The sequence below is a fragment of the Anolis sagrei genome, chromosome 6 (genome assembly GCF_037176765.1).
Source record: "Anolis sagrei isolate rAnoSag1 chromosome 6, rAnoSag1.mat, whole genome shotgun sequence".
In the NCBI taxonomy this organism is placed as follows: Eukaryota; Metazoa; Chordata; class Lepidosauria; order Squamata; family Dactyloidae; genus Anolis; species Anolis sagrei.
Window position 1 is genome coordinate 23,184,118 of NC_090026.1, and position 22,832 is coordinate 23,206,949.

General features: G+C 40.5%; 2 protein-coding genes across 3 annotated transcripts; both read left to right on the plus strand.

Moving 5' to 3' along the window:
• The first annotated feature begins 392 nt into the window (after nt 1-392).
• LOC132777976 (sulfotransferase 1C2-like) lies at nt 393-5,865 on the plus strand. Its single transcript, XM_060780556.2, has 7 exons — nt 393-809; nt 920-1,042; nt 1,143-1,240; nt 3,561-3,687; nt 3,887-3,981; nt 5,290-5,470; nt 5,645-5,865. Exons 1-7 carry the CDS (start codon nt 638-640, stop codon nt 5,755-5,757), a joined length of 909 nt encoding a protein of 302 aa, XP_060636539.2. The 5' UTR covers nt 393-637; the 3' UTR covers nt 5,758-5,865.
• Nucleotides 5,866-9,179: 3,314 nt separating this feature from the next.
• Nucleotides 9,180-20,695, plus strand: LOC132777977 (sulfotransferase 1C1-like). Of its 2 annotated transcripts, XM_067469916.1 has the most exons (9): nt 9,180-9,505; nt 10,465-10,592; nt 11,918-12,065; nt 12,205-12,333; nt 13,255-13,352; nt 13,638-13,764; nt 15,103-15,197; nt 15,967-16,147; nt 18,814-20,695. In XM_067469916.1, the coding sequence occupies exons 3-9, from the start codon at nt 11,918-11,920 to the stop codon at nt 18,924-18,926; spliced, it is 891 nt and encodes a 296-aa protein (XP_067326017.1). In that variant the 5' UTR covers nt 9,180-9,505; nt 10,465-10,592; the 3' UTR covers nt 18,927-20,695. The 2 variants fall into 2 exon arrangements, with proteins under 2 accessions (XP_067326017.1, XP_060636540.2); XM_060780557.2 differs by lacking the exon at nt 10,465-10,592 and having other exon boundaries at nt 9,182-9,505.
• Nucleotides 20,696-22,832: the final 2,137 nt, after the last annotated feature.

Below are 22,832 nucleotides of genomic sequence, written 5' to 3' on the forward strand. Positions count from 1 at the left end.
TTAAAAAATAATGTCAAAAGAATCATTACAGGAGTTGTAATCCAATACTCAAACCACCACACCATGCTCTAACAGGATGGATTACTTACATGTTTTTGACAGATACCCTTTTTTATCAAGGAAGAGAAAAATTGAGAAAAATTATCCATGTTTCTTGCTGGAGTGCCCCCTACATGTTTTGGACTACAAATCCCATCACAGCCAGACACACTGCACAGTGAATGGCTTTACTTTGTGGGGATGATGGGAGTTGAAGCATGCCTGGTTCCAGAAGGTTCTTTTGTGCATTTGAAGCCAAACTAAAGGTCTCTGATATGAGCTGCTCTTATGTAATATATCTCATCCGATTTAAGCACCGGTCCTTCTGTATACTGATTGACTTCAGAGAAAATTACTGGCAGAATCCCAAGCAGTTACATTGGAGAGATCTCAGCCAATGCTAACAGTGAACATAGACATCTGATCTCGTGTATAAAAACATTTAGCAAGAAAGATTAAGAGAAAAAGGAATAAATGTTCATTTCCGTCTCTGGAAGAGACTGAAGACATTGTCTGGGATTAGAAGTTGGCACCAAAAGGAAGGAGGAAGGCATTGTTTACTCTTGTACCACTTCACTTTCCTCTGCCATACTAGGTGATGGGGCTTGAATCTGGGGAACAAGAATTAAGCCCTGAATCCTTCAAACGCTTAGATCCAGTGGAAGTTCATGGGATCCCCTTTCACAAGGGCACGGCAAGAAGATGGCGCCTCATATCAGAATTTAAAGCTCGACCTGACGACCTTGTCATCTGCTCTTATCCTAAGTCAGGTGAGTGAGAAATATGGGGCCTTTTGCAAACCTGTGGGGAGGTAGCACTTGGGGAAGGGTTAGTCAAAGGGCACAATGGTTGCATTGTGGCTTTGTTCTTGCTTTTCTAGGAACCACTTGGATACAAGAAATTGTGGATATGATCCGGCATGGAGGGGACCCCCAGAAATGTGAGAAGACCCCTATCTACAAACGGATGCCTTTCCTTGAGATGCCTCATCCTGTTGTATCACGTAAGGAAGAGGACAGGGAGCGTTAGGGAGGCGATCACTGAGCATGGATAAGAAGGGCTTAACTCAGCTGAATTCTAAACATTTTCTTTTGGTGTTACAGCCTTGGAAGAGCTAGAGGCCATGACTTCTCTGCGAACAATCAAAACCCACTTACCTGTCCAGCTCTTGCCGCCATCCTTTTGGGAACAGAACTGCAAGGTCAGGAATACTTAAGGGAACAGTGTAATTGCTGCATTTGGACCAAGGTTCGATGTCAGGGCTTATTGCCATCTTCTACCTAGCAATACTCCCACCCTGAGCAAACAAGATGATAGTGACTCTGAACATAAAGAGAGCAATAGACCTGGTTGCTCTGGCCTTGCATCACCCCAGTCTTGTTTAGGACAATGCCAATAAAAAGTAAGAAAATGCAGTTGAACATCAGCAGTAAAGTTAGACCTCCAGATTCACTTTCATGGTGAAAGTGAAAAAACATGAATATGTACATTGCTATATTTTTAACCTGAGAGACATCTCTCTAGATATCTCTAGGTCAGTGGTTCACAACCTTTTTTTCACCAGGGACTTCTTGACCAGGGACCACTGTCCACCATTAGTACCAAAAGGGTTACAAATCAGTTTTTGGTCAACTTCAGATTCAGTTTGGTTATTTGGAGTGCTGATTCAGATAGACCACATCAGCTCTGGTTTTTGATACAGAACATATGCCATCCAGTACCTGCCATCTGCATACCTACAGAAAACCATATTTAATAACCCTCAGCACTCTAAGAGGGTTTTACAAGACCAGTTGCTCTTGTTGCAACGATATAGTAATAGTGAGGTCATGGGCCATATTTTAGCTTTTGTGGACCACTGGTGGTACACGAACTACAGGCTGGAAACCACTGCTCTAGGTTCTCCAGCACAATTCTACCATAGAGAATAGAATAGTGCTGGAGAACCTAGAGATACCAGAATCACCTCTTGTTTGACTGTAGAATAGAATGAGAAGTTGACTGTAGATTTGCATGGGATGACATAGAAGGGTAGTGCCTTGGGCGATCATAGAATTATGCTGGAGAACCTTGAGATACCAGAATTACCTCTAGGCTGACTGTAGAATAGCATGCGAATTGTAGATTTGCATGGGATGACATAGCAGGGTAGCGCCTTGGGTGATAAGCATTATCAGTTCACCTCCTATGCTTATAACTAGATAGCTTTATTATTTACAGTGCTAATATTTATACTGCTTTGCAATAAAATTCCAGGGTAAAGTCAGGGTCTGCTGATTTTATATACACAGACAGCATCATTGTGGAAATTGAGGGGGACAATTAAGACTAATTGGTAGATGTTTATTTTTCCCACTACATTGTGTGTGTGTGTGTTTGCATCAGCACTCAAAGCTGCAGAGCTTTGAATGAAAAGGTAAGAAACCAGCTGCTTTTATAAGCCTAGCTCAGTACAAGATTGTATACTGGACAAAGTCCATGAACTCCATGTCCCAGGTTAAGTGCTCAGGTTGCGTGCCTGCCAGGACAATACCTGTTGAATATTAAACTCCATTCAAGTTTCATAAGACTGTTTCTTTCCCAATTCTGGAATATAAGAAAAATTTCAGGATCTTTCCCATCTCTGTGACAAAAGTTCTAGAGATTTGATTTTGGGTGGCGTGATTTTAATAACTGTTTTTAAATCGTGTTGTTTACGGATGGGTTTTAATATACATATTATTGTATTATCAATGTTTAATTTTTCTACTTTATATCTAAATGTTATTTTATGTGTTATGTTTTAATTTGGTTAGGTTTTTAATTTATAGTTACCGGTATATGTTATTGTCTAGCTATTATGTTTTGTTTTTCACATGTATGTACGCCATTGAATTTTGCCTTTATAATGTTGGAAACCGCTTTGAGTTCCCTCAGGGAGAGAAAAGCAGTATATAAATGTAGTAAATAAATAAATAAAAGTAGTTGGACCAGATATTTTGCCTTTGGATGAATGACAATGCACCAAAGTCTAAAAGCTCAGCATGGTTTTAACATTTATTTTTTTAACTCTGATTCAAACATTGTATTTTAATGTCTTAGTTTATGTTTTACCTATCATAAAAAAGTTAAAGGTTTCCCCTTGACATTAAGTCTAGTCGAGTCCGACTCTGGGGGTTGATGCTCAACTCCATTTCTAAGCTGAAGAGCTGCCGTTGTCCATAGACGCTTCCAAGATCATGACTGCATGGAGTGCCGTTACCTTTCTGCCAAAGCGGTACCTATTGAGCTACTCACATTTGCATGTTTTCGAACTGCTAGGTTGGTAGAAGCTGGGACTAATAGTGGGAGCTCATCCCACTTCCTGGATTTAAACTGCTGAACTTTTGGTCACCAAGTTCAGCAGCTCATCGGTTTAACCCACTGCACCACTGGGGACACATATCCTACATTGCTTCTTATATTGCTGTTCATGAACTGAAAATAAATGATTTTAAGCCTATAAAATCTGAAAGCAGTTTATTGTTGTTCTGTTTCAACAGATTATCTATATGGCCAGGAATCCTAAAGACAATGTCCTTTCCTACTTCCACTTCCACCGCATGAATCAAACATATCCAGACCCAGTAACTTGGAATCAGTTTCTGGAGAATTTCCTTGCAGGAAAAGGCAAGTGAAAGGTAGAAATGCAAAGACACATTTGAACATCTGCTTGACCTCTGCTTCCATCCACTTAGCCTCCAGATGTGGGAAGAAATTGAATCCTATTCAGTCAACTTGCTGGTGTTCACTACTTTCCTTAGAGCTGCCAATTAAGTTTATATGATGGAAATGATGATTACATCTCACCTCTTGTATCTCTTTGCAGTGCTATGGGGCTCTTGGTTTGACCACGTTCGCGGTTGGTGGGAGGCTAAGGATCATCATCCAATTCTCTACCTTTTTTATGAAGACATGAAAGAAGTGAGCATCTGAGCTGGCATTAATTCTGCCTGAATCACAGTACTTTCAGGAAACTGATTGGCTACATACAGAGCCATGTTTGAATATCAGAATGAGAGAGAACTAGCATATATACCCGATGTTGCCCGGGTGTTGTTGGGACCACTGCCTGCCTACTTTCTCCCTTCTCCAGTTCTAAGAAGGCCTATCTCACAATGTCAACACTTTTGTGGCTCTCTTTGTGGCTCTTTCCTTCCTTCTTCTCTTTCCCTCATATGCATGCCACCTTCCTTTCCCAGTGACATCACAGAAGGCCACTTCACCTAGCAACAGCCAACCCAATGACATCACAGAGTACCACTTTACTTAGCAACAGCAAACACACACACACACACACACACACACACACTTTGACTTCTATATATAGATAGAAAAAAATCAACAAATGAAGGGGTTGCTCCTTGAAGAACACTGCATCTCATTGCTCTTGCACTATTGCCATAGGTGTGTAGTAAAAATAGAGAGCTTTGTTCAAAGTCTGCTGAGATGACCCTGGGGGTTCAGTTGGTTTCCCCAGCCACATTCCACCCAGTTTGGCAGGGAAAATTCCCAAATAATCCTATATCCTTCCACTTTTTCAGCTGCTTTTAAAATGTTCTACTTCCCCCTTTTCCCATTTTGGCTGCATCTTACATCACTTACTGCACTTAGTTAACTTACCAGAAAGAAGAGAAGCAAAATCTTGACCTTCCCAGCAGGCTCAAGCAAAAGCAAACTGTTGCATCCTCTCCTAGCTTGTAATTTTTTCCCCCATAATAACTTATCTTCACCATGCTCTGATGTTGGCCACATATTTTTTTAGTTTTCATCCATCCAATGTTGGAGTACAATAGAGTCTTGCTTATCCAACATAAACAGGCCAGCAGAACATTGGAGAAGCGAAAATGTTGTATAATAAGGGGGGATTAAGGAAAAGCCTTTAAATGTCAAATTACATTATGATTTCACAAATTAAGCACCAAGACATCATGGCTTACAACAAATCAAGAGAATAAACAGTTCAATACATGTGGTAATTACTGTATTTATGAATTTAGCACCAAAATATCACAATGTATTAAAATAGCTGTGGATCCAGGTGAGAGGCAGACTGTGCTGGATAATACAGAACGTTGGATGAGCGAAGGTTGGATAAGCGAGACTCTACCTGTATATGCAAAGAGTTTCCAGTCAAGCACGCAATGAATGAAGCCAGCTTCACTCAAGATGACTTTCCAGTCTCAAGCATCAAGAAGTCTCTGATCAATAGTCTTGTCTTTCTCTCCCTAGGACCCAGGCCGAGAAATCCAAAAGGTAGCCCAGTTCCTTGACTTTGAACTCCCTGAACTGGTTCTGAACAAAATCATACAGCACACAACATTTGAGAGAATGAAAGCAAATCCAATGACTAATTATAGCACTCTGCCTTCTTTTATTTTGGATCAAACAGTGTCATCCTTCATGAGAAAAGGTAAGGACCAAAAAGTTCCAATTACATCAAATGGGAAGAGGTGGTTTGTGCGACTGCTTTGGCAACAAGGGAAGTGGTCATCCAATGTACATACTTCTTGTCTGAAGAAAAGTGGTTTGAAACCAGTAGGTTAAAACAGCAGGAAATAAACATGGTTTTTCCTCCCATAAACAGGTATGGTTGGAGACTGGAAATCAAACTTCACAGTGGCACAAAGTGAAAAGTTGGATGGTATCTGTGATCAGTTATTGAGGAACAGTGGCCTGACTTTCCGCACACAGCTATAAGCACCTTTCAATCCATGGCAGAGAATGTAATGATTAAAAAATCCTGGATCCCTGTTTTTTTAAATCAAATAAACTATGAAGCCATACTGTTTACATTAATTTGCATTTTGTTTCTTCGTCAGTGTTGATGTAGAGATTGTCTGGTTTGCCTGCTCTGGAACATGCAACATATAATTGTCCTTCTTTAGGGATCCCTTTCAAATCTAGGATACTGTATCTGTCATATACATATATGTGTGTGTTTGTTGTTCATTCGTTCAGTCGTTTCTGACTCTTTGTGACTTCATGGACCAGTCCACGCCAGAGCTCCCTGTCGGTCGTCACCACCCCCAGCTCCTTCAAGGTCAATCCAGTCACTTCAAGGATACCATCCATCCATCTTACCCTTGGTCGGCCCCTCTTCCTTTTTCCTTCCATTTTCCCCAGCATCACTGTCTTCTCTAAGCTTTCCTTTCTTCTCATGATGTGGCCAAAGTACTTCATCTTGGCCTCTACTATTCTTCCATTCTATTCCCTGTGTGTGCGAATAATATATATCTATTCATATCAATGGCTGGATGGCTCTTTGTCAGGAGGGCTCTGATTATGTTTCCTTGCACTGGTGAAAAAAGTTGGCCTTAAGGCAGCATTTTTCAACCTGGGGGTCGGAACACCGGGGGGAGGGGGGTCGTGAGGGGGTGTCAAAAGGGTCGCCAAAGACCACCAGAAAACACAGTATTTTCCGTTGGTCATGGGGTTCTGTGTGGAAATTTGGCCCAATTCTATTGTTGGTGGGGTTTGGAATGCTCTTTGATTATAGGTGAACTATAAATCCCAGTAACAACTCCCAAATGTCAAGGTCTATTTTCCCCAAACTCATTCTGTGTTCATATTTGGGCATATGGAGTATCAGTGCCAAGTTTGGTGTAGAGCCTTCATTGTTTGAGTCCACAGTGCTCTCTGGATGTAGGTGAACTACACCTCCAAAACTCAAGGTCAATGCCCACAAACCTTTCCAGTGTTTTCTGTTGGACATGGGAGTCCTGTGTGTCAAGTTTGGTCCAATTCCATCGTTGGTGGAGTTCAGAATGCTTTTTGATTGTAAGTTAGCTATAAATCCTGCAACTACAACTTCCAAATCACAAAATCAATTTTTTGAGTGATGGTCACTCCTTGGGTTAGTAGGTTTCTTGTGGCCAAATTTAGTGGCCAATCATCCAGCGGATTTTTAGTTATGATGTCAGTCAAAATGAACAGAGCATTTATAGATATAGAGAGAGGATATATTAAAACCCAACACACTTTATGGAATTGAAGGGAATCTGAATTTGAGGAATAGGCAGGGCCATAGCCAGAAAAAAATTTCGGGGAGGGTTGAAAATTTGGGGGGGGGGGTTGAAAATTTCAGGGGGGGGGTTGAAAATTTTGGGAGGGGGGTTAGGGTCACACTGAAGCAAAGAGCACAGCAGGAGGCAGAGCAGCCTTCAATAGCCTGCAGCTGCGCCCATGTCAACCACCTCCACCAAGTCTGGCCTCCTTAATGAGAGCATTCAACCCCACTTGGTTGCTTTGCTACATCGGCTATTGCTGCAAGTAATGACAGTATGACTAAATTGTCAATATTTGCTTGAGATAGTGCTTGCCGTTCTGGAGGGACTCTTAATTTTTTGCATCTCATAGACTTTGCTTGGGGATTTGGTTAACCAGTTAAAATTCATGAGTAAATCAGGTTTTTACTCATGAATTGAACCCCTCCCCCCCTCCCCCCAGCTACAGGCCTGGGAATAGGTGTGCTCATGTGGCACAGAGAAGGGAAGTCAAGTCAAACAGCAGAGGGAGCAACATCCATACTATAATTAAAAGTCTGTAATCCCATTTTTTTTCTAATATAAAGTCCTGGCTTGTACAAGCTTGTGCTATCAGTCATCAACTGCCGGATTTTAATCGCTGCTGTGCAGAATTTGGTGACATTATAAGTTATAGTCGAATTAGTGTCTGAAAGCAGCAGGGAGATGTAAAATTGTCCAGAGCATCCTGGATGTTTGTTTAGCCATGGCGTAATGAGATGGGATTGAATATCTCTATAGAACAGGCACTGAGGAAGCACATGTTCTGTTGTCTCTATGTCTCCTGAGTCACAGGGGCACCGTCTCTTGGAAAATGGGGTCTTCCGGTAATGGCTGTCCAATACATCAGATGGGAGGGCATAACAACATGCCGGACTGAAGGCTCTCTGATGGCTGGAAACCTTCAGCGTGGTTAGATATTTCATAGGGGAGGTACAAAACCTACTAACTCAATTGATGATAAAGAATGGGGCTCTGGCTAAGTCTGATTGGCACTCAATAAAATAATAATAATAAAACTTTATTTATATTCTGCCCTATCTTCCCAAGGAGACTCAAGGCAGATTCCAACAAACAAAAAAGGCAAATGTTTAATGTCTCTGTACAACAACAAATACAAGCATAATACCCCCCCCCCCCCCGAAAAAACAACCACATATGAAAACAACTTATAAAATGACATCTATAAATGAAATAAAACATAACCTATCAACAATTATATTTAACATAAAACCTAAACAAACTCAATACCGATATTTGGGGTGTTTTTTCAGATGTTCTTTTTTAGCTTTTGATACTCCTGCTTCAACATGATTGTGATGTGTGGATGGATAAATGAAATTGTATGATGTGTGGATTGAATGAAAATTTTATGATTGGGGTCTGTTATTCATTGTTTAATTAGAGATTTGGTTTGGTCGTAGTCCATACTGGTTAGCAGTCCTGGAAAGAAGCCCAGGGATAATTTCTTTTTGGTCTGGTATTGACTTTTCCCATCTGGACTAAAGGTCATCCAACTCAGTAAGTGGTGAAAGGCCAAGGGGAGAGAGGGATAGTCTAAGCCATTAGTTCAGTATAACCACCCACACCCTGGGCTCAATTCTCAGGAAGCCATTCTCCAGACGTGGGGTGGTGTTGGAGATAAACCTTGGTACCCGGAGGGCTGATCTTAAGAATTTGGATTGTACACTTTCCAATGGGGTAAAGTCAGACAAGGGGCCTACCGTAGAGTAGTTCTGCAACTGGTTTGGCTGTATATAGTTTGAGTGCCGCAGGTATGAAGTATCCCCTTTTTGACAAGCTCCTTTGCACAATCTCAGCCACATGATCACCAACATGTCATTTAACATATTTACTATTTCACATGAAATTGTAAATATTTGACCTCTTCAATTGCTCTACTGAAAACTTTAAATAACCAACATGTCATTTAAAGTTTTCAGCAGAGCAGTTGAACAAGTCAGATATTTACTATTTCAACAGACTCCTGAGTGTTTTTTTGCAGCCAGGACTTCAAAAAATTTATTTCACCATCTCCTTGAGAATATTGTTCTATGACCTCTTCCCCACTATAGATAAGGAACAGCTAGGTTGAGGAGGATGGTTTTAATATTTTATCTGTGCAATCCATGACGTTATACTTTTTCACCCTATCTTTGTCCTCTTTATCTCTTTTCCCTTTCCCCTCCCTTTCCTGCTGTCCTCTTATTGAAAAACATTGTCCACAGGGTTTTTTTCATAGTGAAATTCTTTGCCGAAATCTGATCCTTGAATTGGAAGGTTGTTTTTCTCTGCATCTGTAGAGATTTTACCTCTCTGGGATCATTATATAATTTCCTCCTTTGGCCCTGCCTCCTACCAGAAGAGGAGTTAACTGTTTGCTCTCTAGTCCATTTCCAGCCCAACTACAGACACACTTTGCGGTAAGTCCAATTTATGTTGTTTTCTCCAAAAAATAATGGATTTGGGTCTGACTGCTGGCAGGGGCACCAGGGTAAGACTTTGAGGCAAAAGTCTAGGGACTCATGAAGGAAAATAAACAACAGGGTCCAAAAATGCAACACAGTTGGATTGTCATATTTTGAAGTAAAGAAAGCAATGTCAAAATTTGGAAAAATTATTTGTAGTTACAACTCTAAGATATGGGGAGATAAGTTAAAGAAAGTGATACTTTTCTGGGCTGTGAATGATACATATTACCCTCCTAAGAATCTTTCCTTTCTGTCTGGAGGATTCAAAATCAGAGCTGAAAACTATTTTTATGGTGGCAAATAACATGCAACATATCTATACTGCAAGCACATTTATTTATTTATTGTATCAGGAGCGAACCAATGTATTTGAGAAAAACACAAAGTTTAAAAACTTGGCATTCTATTAAAAGTCTTTTGACCAGTATCTGGCCACTTGGAGTGCCTCTGGTGTTGCTATAAGAAGGTCCTCCATTGTGCATGTAGCAGGGCTCAGGCTGCATTGTAATAGGTGGTCTGTGGTTTGCTCTTCTCCACACTCCGCATGTCATGGACTCCACTTTGTAGCCCCATTTCTTAAGGTTTGCTCTGGATCTCGTGGTGCCAGAATGCAGTATGTTCAGTGCCTTCCCAATCTTCTGTGTGCCCAGGAGGAAGTCTCTCATTTGGTATCAGCCATGGGTTGAGGTTCTGGGTTTTAGCCTGCCACTTTTGGACTCTTGCTTGCTGAGGTGTTCCTGCGAGTATCTCTGTAGATCTTAGAAAACTATTTTTTGCAAGCATAGAGAGATGCATTTAGATTCTCACACCATTAGGAAATTCCTGAAGAAGTTTCAGAGGATGTAGTAGCTGGCAGAGAGCCTAGGTCTAGCGTGCAAAAACTTCATCCAGTAACATGCCCTACCTTGCAGTATTAAAAATGACACACCCTTCCAAAGATTTATATGGACAGAGCAAAAAACCTCAGAAAACAGGAGACAGCCAAGGGACAGAAGAAGAAAAGCACAGTCACAACTCCTGAGAGGAGTAACACTGACAGGTAGGTAGACTATATTTTACTTGTGTTCTTATGGATCAAAGGTATTCCGAAGTCCCAATAACATCTGGAGAATCACTGTTTTCCAGAGAGTATTTGAGGATCAGGACATTTGTAGATACTTGTTTATAAGGTTATTGTCCTTCCAACTCTATTGTGAAACATGAAACATCTACAAATGTAACTCTCGACTTCTGGAAAGATTCCATCAGAGTTGTCCCTGAAAAATCTTGCAAATCTCTTGTAAACACAGGCAGACAAATATCAGCGTTCTGGGAGAAGCAAACACCAACAGCATTGAAGCAATGATCCTCGGTCATTGACTTTACTGACTGGCCACATTGTCCAAATCCCTGATTACCGTCTCCCAAAGCAGTTACTGTACTCTCAAATTAAAAACAAAAATTGAAATGTCAGTGGTCAGCAAACGAAACTTAACAATGGTTTTAAAACTAACTGGCGGTCAACTGTAATCAATAGTGCTATGCAGCCCGTAGCCAGGATTTTGTTTCGGGGGAGCTGAGTTTGATTTGGGGGGGGGGGGCTGAGTCTGAGTGAAAGAGGGTCTACCCTAGCAAACCTTTTGTATCGTTACCCCAATACCCCCATGATATACCAGTAAGGCCTTCTCGCGGACCACCATGAGAATTTGGGGGGGGGGGGTGAAACCCCCAGTCCCCCCCCCCCCCCCGGCTACATGCCTGGTGCTATGGGTTTTGAAGAGGCACAAATAGAGTACAAAAGGAAAAATCCACCAAGAGGAAGGTGTGTCAAGCAAACCCTTGTTGTGGTCGCCTTTCATTTGGAAATCTATGTCCTCACTGCAAAAGACCATGCGAATCCAGAATAGGTCTATACAGACACTTATGGACCCACCTACACTTGGAAGACAAATATACTCATCCACAAGTAATAGCTGATAGATACATAGACACAGTAGAGTCTTGCTTATCCAACATAAACAGGCCAGCAGAACTTTGGATAAGTGAAAATGTTGGATAATAAGAAGGGATTAAGGAAAAGCCTATTCAATGCCAAATTATGCTATGATTTTACAAATTAAGCACCAAGACATCATGGTTTACAACAAATCGACAGAAAAGGCAGTTCAATACATGGTAACGTTATGTAGAAATTACTATATTTATGAATTTAGCACCAAAACATTGCAATATTTTGAAACAGCTGTGGATCCGGACGGGAGGCAGACTGCATTGGATAATACAGAATGTTGGATTAGTAAAGGTTGGATAAACATGACTCTACTGTATATCCATTTTCTTGTAGATCCCAGTTGTCTCATGCTATCCCTTTTCCTTCCCTATCAGATGATGGACCCATCATTAATAAAACGTGCAACACTGATGGAGATTGAAGGAGTCTCTCTAAATGATGATACAGTAGAGAACTGGGATACTCTATGGGCTTTCAAAGCCCGACCCGATGACATTCTCATTTCCACATATCCCAAAGCAGGTAAAGTGGGAGCAGAAATGACAAAGGAAATATACTGGCATGGCAGTGGGGAGATAGGAATGGACATGGATATGTGGTATGGAGCTTGGGAGAATGAGAGTCACCAAATAGATTATGGAATCTCTTATTTTTCTAATAGGGACCACCTGGATTCAGGAAATTGTAGACATGATTCAGCACAGAGGTGACTCCCAAAAATGTGCTCGAGCCCCTGTCTATCAGCGGTTTCCCTTCATAGACTTGTTTCTTCCAGCACCCTTGGTCAGTGGTGAGTAAAAAGTGCTGTTTCAGAGGCCTGTCAATTTTAACTTGCATTTTATTAATGAATTTTACCTGCATTTTCACTGTGTGTATCCTTTATGTGTATTTCAATAATCTTGTGTCTTATCTCTCTGTTTTACCTGTTGTACTCCACCTTGAGCTGCAAGGAGAGGTAGATAATATGATTATGATGATTACTGATGTGGGGGGAGTGGAAAGGGAAATGTTGAACTTATGAGAGTCTAATGGCATCTCAAGTTTTTATGTTGTCTGTCCTCTAAAAATGGAGTCTCAGGTCTGAATAGTTCCAGATCTGGGTCACATGGTCTGCAGTCCCTGCCACAACATAGAGTTAAGGTAAAACTGCATACCAATACACACATATACAATACAGTAAGCAATCTGAATTATATACATAACAAATAACTAGTATAGAAGGCTTGTAGAAGGTTGCTGTTTCCAACAATTATGATGATTGTTGATGCGGGGAGAGTGGAAAGGGAGATGTTGAACCTATGGAAGTGTCAAAATTGATGACCCTATCCTTTGGTTCTGGATTTCCCTCTTCAGAAAGGGTGGTGTTCTTGTGATGCCATGTTTCCTTCTCTCAGTAAAATCTATGGCTGTGTGAATCCTGATGCCTTCAAATGTATGGACTCCATGCTTCTAGAAAATATTTGTTTTATTTTAAGAGATCACAATGAATGAAATGCTGATGAAGAAGCACTCTTTTGCATATATAAATGTATGTACAGTAGATGGTTTCATATTAGTGCACCTTATGAAAAAATGCATTTCACTTTTCATACTATTTTCTTCCAACATTAAAAAAGTGGGGGCAAGAGAGCCTGATGGGCTGAAATACATAAAGAACATATTTTGCTTGATTCTTTCATCACTAATTGAACATCCCTCTCTGGTGTTACAGGCATAGATGAGGCAGGGACAATGCCTTCTCCGCGTACAATCAAAACTCACCTCCAACTCAAGCTTTTGCCACCTTCCTTCTGGGAGCAGAATTGCAAGGTCAGAAGGACTGGGGTGGGGGTGGGGATTGATCAGAGCAGGCCCAGTATTCAAATTTGGGCGTATTAGGTATTTGTGCCAAATTTGGTCCAGTGAGTGAAAATGCATATCACATATTTAAATTACGATTCATAACAGTAGCACCATTAGTTATGAAGTAGCAACAAAAATAATGTTATGGTTGGGCTATTAAGAGGTTGTGGTGTTAGGAAGGTTGAGAACCACTGCTGTATATGACTGAAAAGTTTTGGCTTAGGACTCTTGCATTCTCTGCTCTTTCTACAGATTATTTATGTGGCCAGGAATGCTAAGGACAATGCTGTCTCCTACTTCCACTTTCACCGGATGAACAAGGGGATGCCAGAGCCAGGCACCTGGGAGGAGTTTCTGGACAATTTCATCACCGGAAAGGGTGAATACAGGCTAGAAAAAAGTTTCATGTCATTTTAGTATAGTGATGCCCTTACTATAACATTGATAAACAATAGCATTTCTGTAAAAGTAAGCGATTTCACAAATGCGGTATATGATAAAGCAGGGGTCCTCAAACTAAGGCCCGGGGGCCAGATATGGCCCTCCAAGGTCATTTACCCGGCCCTCACTCAGGGTCAATCTAAGTCTGAAATGACTTGAAAGTACACAACAACAACAACAATCTTATCTCATCAGCCAAAAACAGGACCACACTTCCCATTGAAATACTAATACGTTTATATTTGTTAAAATTGTTCTTCGTTTTAATAATTGTATTGTTTTTAAGTGTTTTTGCACTACAAATAAGATATGTGCAGTGTGCATAAGAATTCATTCATGTTTTTTTCTAATTATAATCTGGCCCTCCAACAGTTTGAGGGACTGTGACTGGCCCTCTGTTTAAAATGTTTGTGGACCCCTGTGATAAAGAATCAAAAATTTAACACACTAGCTCATTGTGACAGGATCAACATTCTCATTTAACATGTTTTTTCTGATATCAATGGCTAAATGGCTACAAATAAGAAATATGAAACTTTTATGGGATGTACCACTTTAACTGCCATGGTGCAATGCGATAGAATCTTGTGATTCTTTGGCAGAGAAGGCTAAAGTCCTGGTGAAACACCAACTTCCATGTATTGTTGAAGGCTTTCATGGCCAGAATCACTGGGTTGTTGTGAGTTTCCTGGGCTGTCTGGCCATGTTCCAGAAGCATTCTCTCCAGACGTTTCGCCTGCATCTATGGCAGGCATCCTCAGAGGATGTGAGGACAACTCCCATGATTCCATAGCATTGAGCCACGGCTGATTCTACAGTGCAGATGCACTCGAATGTAGTGCATATGTGTGTTCAAGTTGCATGTCAACTTATAGTGACACTATGAATTCCATAGGATTTTTAAGGCTAGGAATTCTCCAAAGTAGTTCTGCCAAGTCTTTCCTACAACACCATGTATTTATTTGGGATCTCCCATCCAAGTATTATATTGTAATAAAATTACACTTTCATTTCTCCATAAAAAATTAGCTGAGATGTGTTGTCCTCAATGCGCTTTAGAGGGGAAAATAACTATGAATATGAATGAAATTTTCAACCTTCCTTAATACACAAGAGAAACTGGAAAATGGGAGCAATAAGAGATGGAAAAAGAGCGATCACCCCATTTAATCACTTTCAATCTGTTCTGTATTTTAAAGAGAGGATGGTGGAGCCAGGGGAAAATATGCAAACCAGATTACTATGTCTCATTACCTCCTTTTATTTCTCCCCGCAGTTGCCTGGGGATCTTGGCTTGACCACGTTTGTGGTTGGTGGGAAGCCAAAGACCGCCATCCCATTCTGTATCTTTTTTATGAAGACATGAAAGAGGTATGTCACTTATTGTACACACAAACATGACAAGCAAGTCTATAAATGGATAATGATGAGAAATCCAAATTATTGGAATCCCATTTTGTAGTTATGTGTTTTTAGTCTTTTCTGCCTTATGGTGACTGCAAAGCAACTTGTTCCAAGGTTTTCGTAGCAATATTTGTTCAGAATTGGGTTGCCTTTGTTTTCCCCTGAGATTGGGAGAGTGTGACTTTCCCAAGGTTACTACTTTACTTGCATGGCTCAATGTTATGCAATCCTGGGATTCATTGTTCGGCAAACCACCAGCACTCTTTAGCAGAGAAGGCTGTAGACCTTGGAAAACTCAACCCTATGATTCTATAGCATTGAGCCATAGCAGTTAAAGGGGTGTCAGACTGCAGTAATTTTACAGTGTAGATAAACTCAAAATAATTTCAATTCATATTCTTTGTATTCTACCCTGTCATGCTCCATCCTCTGACCGTAGGGTGTCAGGTAAGCAAGAAATGCTGTGAGTTGTCCAGACTGTATGGCCATGTTACAGAAGCATTCTTTTCTGATTTTCACCGACATCTATGGCAGGCATGCTCAGAGGTTGTGAGGTCTCAGAACCTGTGAGGATGCCTGCCATAGATGTGGGCAAAACTTCTGGAGAGAATGCTTCTGGAACATAGCCATACAGCCCGGAAAACTCACAGCAACCCACTGATTCCAGCCATGAAAGCCTTCGACAATATAAGAAATACATAAATAACCAAAATAACCTTTATCTCTGTCTACCTAGGATCCCTTGCGGGAAATAAAGAAAGTAGCCAAGTTCCTTGGCACCCAGCTGACAGATTCACTTCTGAACCAAATTGTACAGCACACAGCATTTGAGAGCATGAAAGGAAACCCAATGGCAAATTACAGCACCTTGCCTGATTTCATCATGAACCATACTGTATCACCTTTCATGAGAAAAGGTGAGGACAAAAGCAAAGGCCAACTTGTATTCACAGCTAGTGGGCAGAAAGCCATCTAAGCAAAGCAAAACAGATGCAGTCAAGTTTAGAACACCATTGAAGGGGGATTAAGGGTGCTGTAGATAAATGCAGTTTGACTCCACTTTAACTTTCATGGCTCAATGCTACAGAATTCTGGGAGTTGTAGTTTTACAGGGGTTTTACCCTTCTCGGTCTAATAATAATAATAATAATAATAATAATAATAATAATAATAATAATTTGGATTATTGATGTCGCCATACTGGTTGACAGTTGCATTAAGAAAAATCAACAGGAGAAACTCAGCCATTATCAGGACCTCAAAATCAAATTGCAAAGGCTCTGGCATAAACCAGTACAGGTGGTCCCAGTGGTCATTGGCACACTGGGTGCCGTGCCAAAAGATCTCAGCCGGCATTTGGAAACAATAAACATTGACAAAATCACGATCTGTCAACTGCAAAAGGCCGCCTGACTTGTATCTGCATCATTCAAAAATACATCACATAGTCCTAGATGCTTGGGAAGTGTTCGACTTGTAATTTTGTGATACGAAATCCAGCATATAGATCTCGTTTGCTGTGACATGCTGTGTTTTTGTGGAAGTAAAATAATAATAATAATAATAATAATATTTTTTACTTTTTTGTATTGTACTGTGTGTCTATTTTATGCGTTTTTTTAGGCACTATGTGTCATGTGTTAGCTGCCCTGAGTCCCTTTGGGGAGATGGAGGAGGGGTACAAAAAATAAAGTTATTATTATTATTTTACTGACCAAAAAAAAAAAAAAACACAGTATGGCACAGCAAATGAGATTTATATACGAAATTCAGCGTAGATATCTCATTTGCTGTGTTTTTGTGTGGGTAAAATAATAATAACTTTATTTTTGTACCCTGTCTCCAAAGGGACTCAAGGCAGCTTACGCATACCACAAAGTGTCTAAAAACAACCCATAAATGAACACACAGTACAATTCAAAAAAGTAAAACCAATAGCATATAAAAATAATTTAAAAACTCAGAACAACACCCAATAGCCTATGGTGACAACTGCTGTAAGGTATGGCTAAATTGTAAACAAGACAAGGGAATGGGATAGTGCAAATTGTAGCTAAGGAACAAGGTCACGGGATGAAAGTGCAGTGCTGTGTCATAATTGGGGGCCAACTGTCGTTAGTTTACATTCTCAAAGGCTTGTTTAAACATCTACGTCCCTACGAAGGAGGACAGTGTGCAGGCCTGCCTGTACCTCATTAAACTATAAATCCTAGGATTCCATAGCATTGAGCCATGGCAGTTAAAGTGGTGGCAAACTGCATTAATTCTACAGTTGGATATAGAATTAAAGTGGTGTGCTGAGAATTACAGATTAGGGATGTACACACAAGGGGTGTTCTCTATCTGGTCCATTAGGTGGCAGTCACCATCTGTTAAGGGACAGAGTTCAGAAAACTGGTATACCTACTTTCTGCCAAACTGTATACTACTAATGTCCTTTTAACAGCACACATATAATACCTATAGATCAGTGTTTCTCAACCTTTCCAATGCTGCGACCCCTTAATACAGTTCCTCATGTTGTGGTGACCTCCTACCATAACATTATCTTCATTGCTATTTCACAACTGTAATTATGCTACTGTTATGAATCGTAATGTAAATATCCGACATGCAGGATGTATTTTCATTCATTGGACCAAATTTGGCACAAATACCCAAATTTGGTGAGGTTGGGGGGAGATTGATTTTTGTCATTTGGGAGTTGTAGTTTCTGGGATTTATGGTTAACCTACAATCAAAAGAGCATTCTGAGCCCTACCAACGATGGAATTGAACCAAACTTGGCACACAGAACTCCCATGGCCAAGAGAAAATACTGGAAAAGTTTAGTGGGCATTGTCCTTGAGTTTTGGAGTTGTAGTTCACCTGCATCCAGAGAGGTCTGTGGACTCAAACAATGATGGATCGGGACCAAACATGGCATGAATACTTAATATGCCCAAATGTGAACGCTGGTGGAGTTTGGGGAAAATAGACCTTGACATTTCGGAGTTGTAGTTGCTGGGATTTATAGTTCACCAACAATAAAAGAACCCAACCAATGATAGAATTGGGCTCAACTTCCCACACAGAACCCCAACAACCAACAGAAAATGCTATGTTTTGTGATGGGTGTTGACGACCCCTCTGACAGCCCCTCGCGACCCCCCCGAGGGGTCCCAACCCCCAGGTTGAGAAATGCTGCTATAGATTGTAACAGAAAATAAGGCTAATTTCCCTGTTGCAAAAGTGTTATACTTATATATTAGAGACAGCTGATTTCTACAGATCAACTCACAAAAACAAATCTTCCAGTGTCAAGATAAGAAATTTGAAAGCTATGGATCAGGATGGCAGGAAAAGAGCACAGGGAATTTGTATTCCTGAATTTTTTATTCTTGTGGGTTATTTTCATTCAGCTATGAATAGGTTTTTAATTGATTCTATTGATTTTTTAATATGTTAATATTTAAAAATATTGTAATGTTTGTATATTTTTAGGTTTTGCATTGTATTGTTTTTATTGTGAGTTTTCTTTAGAGGGAAAACACGAGATACCAATAACAATGACAACAACAACAATATTTTTCTCTTTCTTCAGGACTTGTAGGGAACTGGAAGGAGCATTTCACTGTGGCTCAGAGCGAACGGCTCGATGATGCTTTTGCAGAGAAACTACGGAGCAGTGGCTTGACCTTCCGCACCCAGCTTTGAGAATCTCAGCAGCCTCATATAATACAGTTCAAAACTGATAATGAGGATTATCTGCTTTGATAATCTGGATTACATGGCAGTGTAGAAGGTTGAGGAAAATGGAAATCTCCATAACCTTTTGGAGATTTTGTTATCTTTGGAAAGTCCTGAGCTTGTTAGAAGTCACAACCTTTTGAAAAATGATGTCATAACCTCTTGGTAAAAAGCATGACCTGTTAAGAGTAATAACCTTTTGGGAAAATGGCATGTATGCAAGGCAACTAGGTTTCTCAGCTGTACTGATGTACTTAGGTATGTCTTTGAATGGCTAGGGACAAAGATATGACAATGCACAAAACACAGAGACATATATATCAGAGTTACAGAAATGTTATTTCCAGTTGCTCAAAAAAAATCTATTCTTCTTTAAAATATATTTGCATTTAAATCATGCTCTCAAGAAATAAAAATAAGCAGACTTCTTTAAAAGTAACATAGTTGATTTACTCACAATCTTCCTGTATTCAGCATACAGGTACTTCACTTATCAGTCCAGTTACAGATAGAATTTGAAGTAGTTACTCTGTGCAGATAACACAGGGCATTATTTCTTATAATCAACAGTCCTAAGTCCAAAGCATCTCTCTATTCTGAGGTTCTAATAGAGCCTCAGTCTAGTCTGAAAGTCCAATGGAGTCTGATGGCTTTTGTTCAGCATTCCGTTCCTATTGACTTCTAAAAGCATACATCTGTTTCTACACTGAAATCTCTAAGCATACAATTTTGATAACATGGTCTGCAGCCCCTTCAGAGCTGTTGCCAATGGGGGCAGGGGTTAGGAGATCAACTCCCCCTGAAAATTTTCGGGTAAAAAAAACAACACCTGGTTTAATTCATGAATTTATAACCAAATCCCCATGCTAAGTATTTAAACGAATCCCTCCAGAAATGCAAGCACTATCTCTAGCAAATTTTGACAATTTATTCATACTGTCATTACTTGCAGCAATAGCTGATATAGTGGAAGCAACTAAGTTATGGTCCACACATAACCGGCAGGCAATGTTGTATGTCAGCCTGTTCAGCCCGTGATTGTGTCTGATGATCATGTTGATTTGCATGATGGGAACGGAGATGATGTTCATATTCATATTGAATTTCAAGATGGGAATGAGGATGATGTTCATGTTGCTGTTCCTGAAGGGAATGGGGATGTTGATTCAATTTCTGGGCCAGGGTCTGGGGATGAGAGGCCAGAGAGGCCTGAGTTGCTGCAAGAGGATTTTCAAGGTCTCCAGCTTAGGAAAGGCTTTGCACTGCAGTTCTCTGATTAGTTATCTAATAATGAAGTTGATTTCGAGGTCACAGGTGCCGAAGTTAATGAGGGGAGCAAGGCCTTGGACAGGAAAAGCTGTTTCAGTAAACAAAGACAGCCCGTACAGCAATTAAGACGCTTGGCTAGACTCCAAAAGAAGTTGGATATGAAACCAAAATTAAGAAAGAATCCATTCCTAGCTGTTTGGGAATTAGGGCAGGGTTTATAAATGACTAGTGAGAAATATTGCTTCAGTTGAAGCAGGTCAGATTAATATCAAGTTTCTCTTAGTACATGGTTATCGTATGGAATATGTTTCTGTTCTGTTCATGGATTCAAGTGCCTAAGTTAATAGATTTTTTTTTTTTACTCTTTGCTCCTGTCTTCTTTTATATCAATTTGATTACTTTTTACTGTGAATTACCTTTTCCTGCTTTGGTTTTTTATATACTTAAATAAACTGTTTGCTGATTTACCCAGCTGGTGTGGTGTTTAAAGTCAGAGGTGATTCTGCTCTGGAGTGCGACAGGCAAACCCTAGGGCAAGGGGCGGGGGGGTTGAAGGCCCTCATGAAGGAGACCAGACTTGGTGGAGGCGGCTGACAGGGACAGAGCTGCAGGCTCCATTTTATTCAGACCTCATGTCAGTAAAACATCAAAAAACAAAGATTATGGCAACAAGAATGATTGACAACTAGGAAATAGAGGGAGAAAACATGGAGGCATTTCTAGGTGCAAAGATTACTGCAGACGCAGACTGCAGCCAGGAAATCAGGAGACGCTTACTTCTTGGGAGGAGAGCAATGACCAATCTTGAAAAAATAGTGAAGAGACATCACACTGGCAACAAAGATTCGCATAGTTAAAGCAATGGTATTCCCCATAGCCACCTACGGATGTGAGAGCTGGACCATAGGGAAGGCTGAACGAAGGAAGATATTTGCGTTTGAACTGTGGTGTTGGAGGGAGGTTCTGAGAGTGCCTTGGACAACGAGAAGATCAAACCAGTCCATACTTCAAGAAATAAAGCCCAACTGCTAATTGGAGGGAAGAATAGTTGAGGCCAAGGTGAGATGATAGTCTTTAGGCACTGTACCCAGTGTGCCGATCACCACTGAGACCACCTTGACTGGCTTGTGCCAAAGTCTTTGCAGTTCGAACTTTAAATCCTCATATTGTGTCAGCTTTTCCAGTTGTTTCTCTGCAATCCTGCTATCACCTGGGATTGCGACATCGTTGATCCATACTTTGTTTTTTAACACAATTGTGAGGTCAAGAGTATTGTGCTCCAAAACTCTGTCTGTCTGTCTGAATCCAGAAGTCCCAGAGGAATTTGGCGTGTTCATTCTCTGTAACTTTTTCCGGCTTATGATCCCACCAGTTCTTTGTCGCAGGCAGATGGTATTTGTGGCACAAGTTCCAATGAATCATCTAAGCAACGGTGTATTATTATTATTATTATTATTATTATTATTATTATTCGCTGTACCTGCCACGTGTTGCTGTGGCCAACTTCCTTCCTTCTCTATCTCTTTCCTTCCTTCCCCCTTTTTCTTTCTCGTCTGTTGTCTCTATTTTCTTCCTTCTCTCTTTCCTTCTTTCCCTCCCTCCCTCTTTCTCTACATCTTCCCCCCTTCCTTGGCTCCCTCTTTCCTTCCTTCTTAACCTTTTTTCTTTCCTTCTCTCCTTCCTTCTCTAACTTTCCTTCTTTTCCCTCCCTCTTTCTCTTCTTTCCTCCTTCTCTACCTCCTTCCTTCCTTCCTTCCTTCCTTCCTTCCTTCCTTCCTTCCTTCCTTCTTTCTCTCTTCCATGCTTCCTTCTCCCTTTCCTTCTTTCTTTCTCTCCCTCTTTCTTTTCTTTCTTTCTTTTTCTTTTTTTCTCCCCTTCCCTACCTCTTTCTTCCCTTTTTCTGTATTGTCAATTAGCTTTTCGTCATTTAGCCTTTTGGGGCTTTTTAAGTCCCTTCTGCTGTGTTTTTCAGTGTTTTTATGAGTGAAAGACACACATTGGGTTGTTAGGTGTATTGTGTCCAAATTTGGTGTCAATTCATCCAATGGTTTTTGAGTTTTGTTAATCCCACAAACAAATATTACATTTTTATTTATATAGATTATGCCATGTCTCCATGCTGTGCAGTCTTGAGAGTTATAGTTTCCCAAGATCCACACCCTTCTCTGTGGCGTGGGGGTGGGAGTGGGGAGGGGGAGAGGGAGCATCTGACATTTCAAAGAGAGGAGGTTTTTCCTCCCACAATGAAGATACTGGAGGAGGAATGGTGGGCGGGATCAACGCTTTGCAATATGATGATAACTGTACTGAAAGAATAATACTGAAATAATACTGAGTAACACAGATAGATTTAACAGTGTGAGGAAGATAGGGAAATCATTTATTTTTCAAAACTGAGTCAGACTGAGCAGTTCTTTACTAAACACTTCCGAGTGTCAATGTGATGAAGTGGCCGGTGAGACACCAGCACTCTTTGGTGGAAAAGTCAACAAGCTTTTTTACTGCTCTATATACACTGAAACAAAGGAAAAACGCAGCCTATTTCCATAGCTTTAAAATCACTAGAGGTGTGAAGTTATGGATTCTTAAAGGGAAGGAAATATT

Coding starts and splice junctions, on each gene's coding strand:
- LOC132777976 (XM_060780556.2), top strand. CDS start 638: ATGGGGCTTGAATCTGGGGAACAAGAATTAAGCCCTGAATCCTTCAAA. Junction 3,982..5,289: donor TTTATGAAGACATGAAAGAA/GTGAGCATCTGA, acceptor TTCTCTCCCTAG/GACCCAGGCCGAGAAATCCA. Junction 5,471..5,644: donor GTCATCCTTCATGAGAAAAG/GTAAGGACCAAA, acceptor TCCCATAAACAG/GTATGGTTGGAGACTGGAAA.
- LOC132777977 (XM_067469916.1), top strand. CDS start 11,918: ATGATGGACCCATCATTAATAAAACGTGCAACACTGATGGAGATTGAA. Junction 13,765..15,102: donor CAATTTCATCACCGGAAAGG/GTGAATACAGGC, acceptor TTCTCCCCGCAG/TTGCCTGGGGATCTTGGCTT. Junction 15,198..15,966: donor TTTATGAAGACATGAAAGAG/GTATGTCACTTA, acceptor CTGTCTACCTAG/GATCCCTTGCGGGAAATAAA.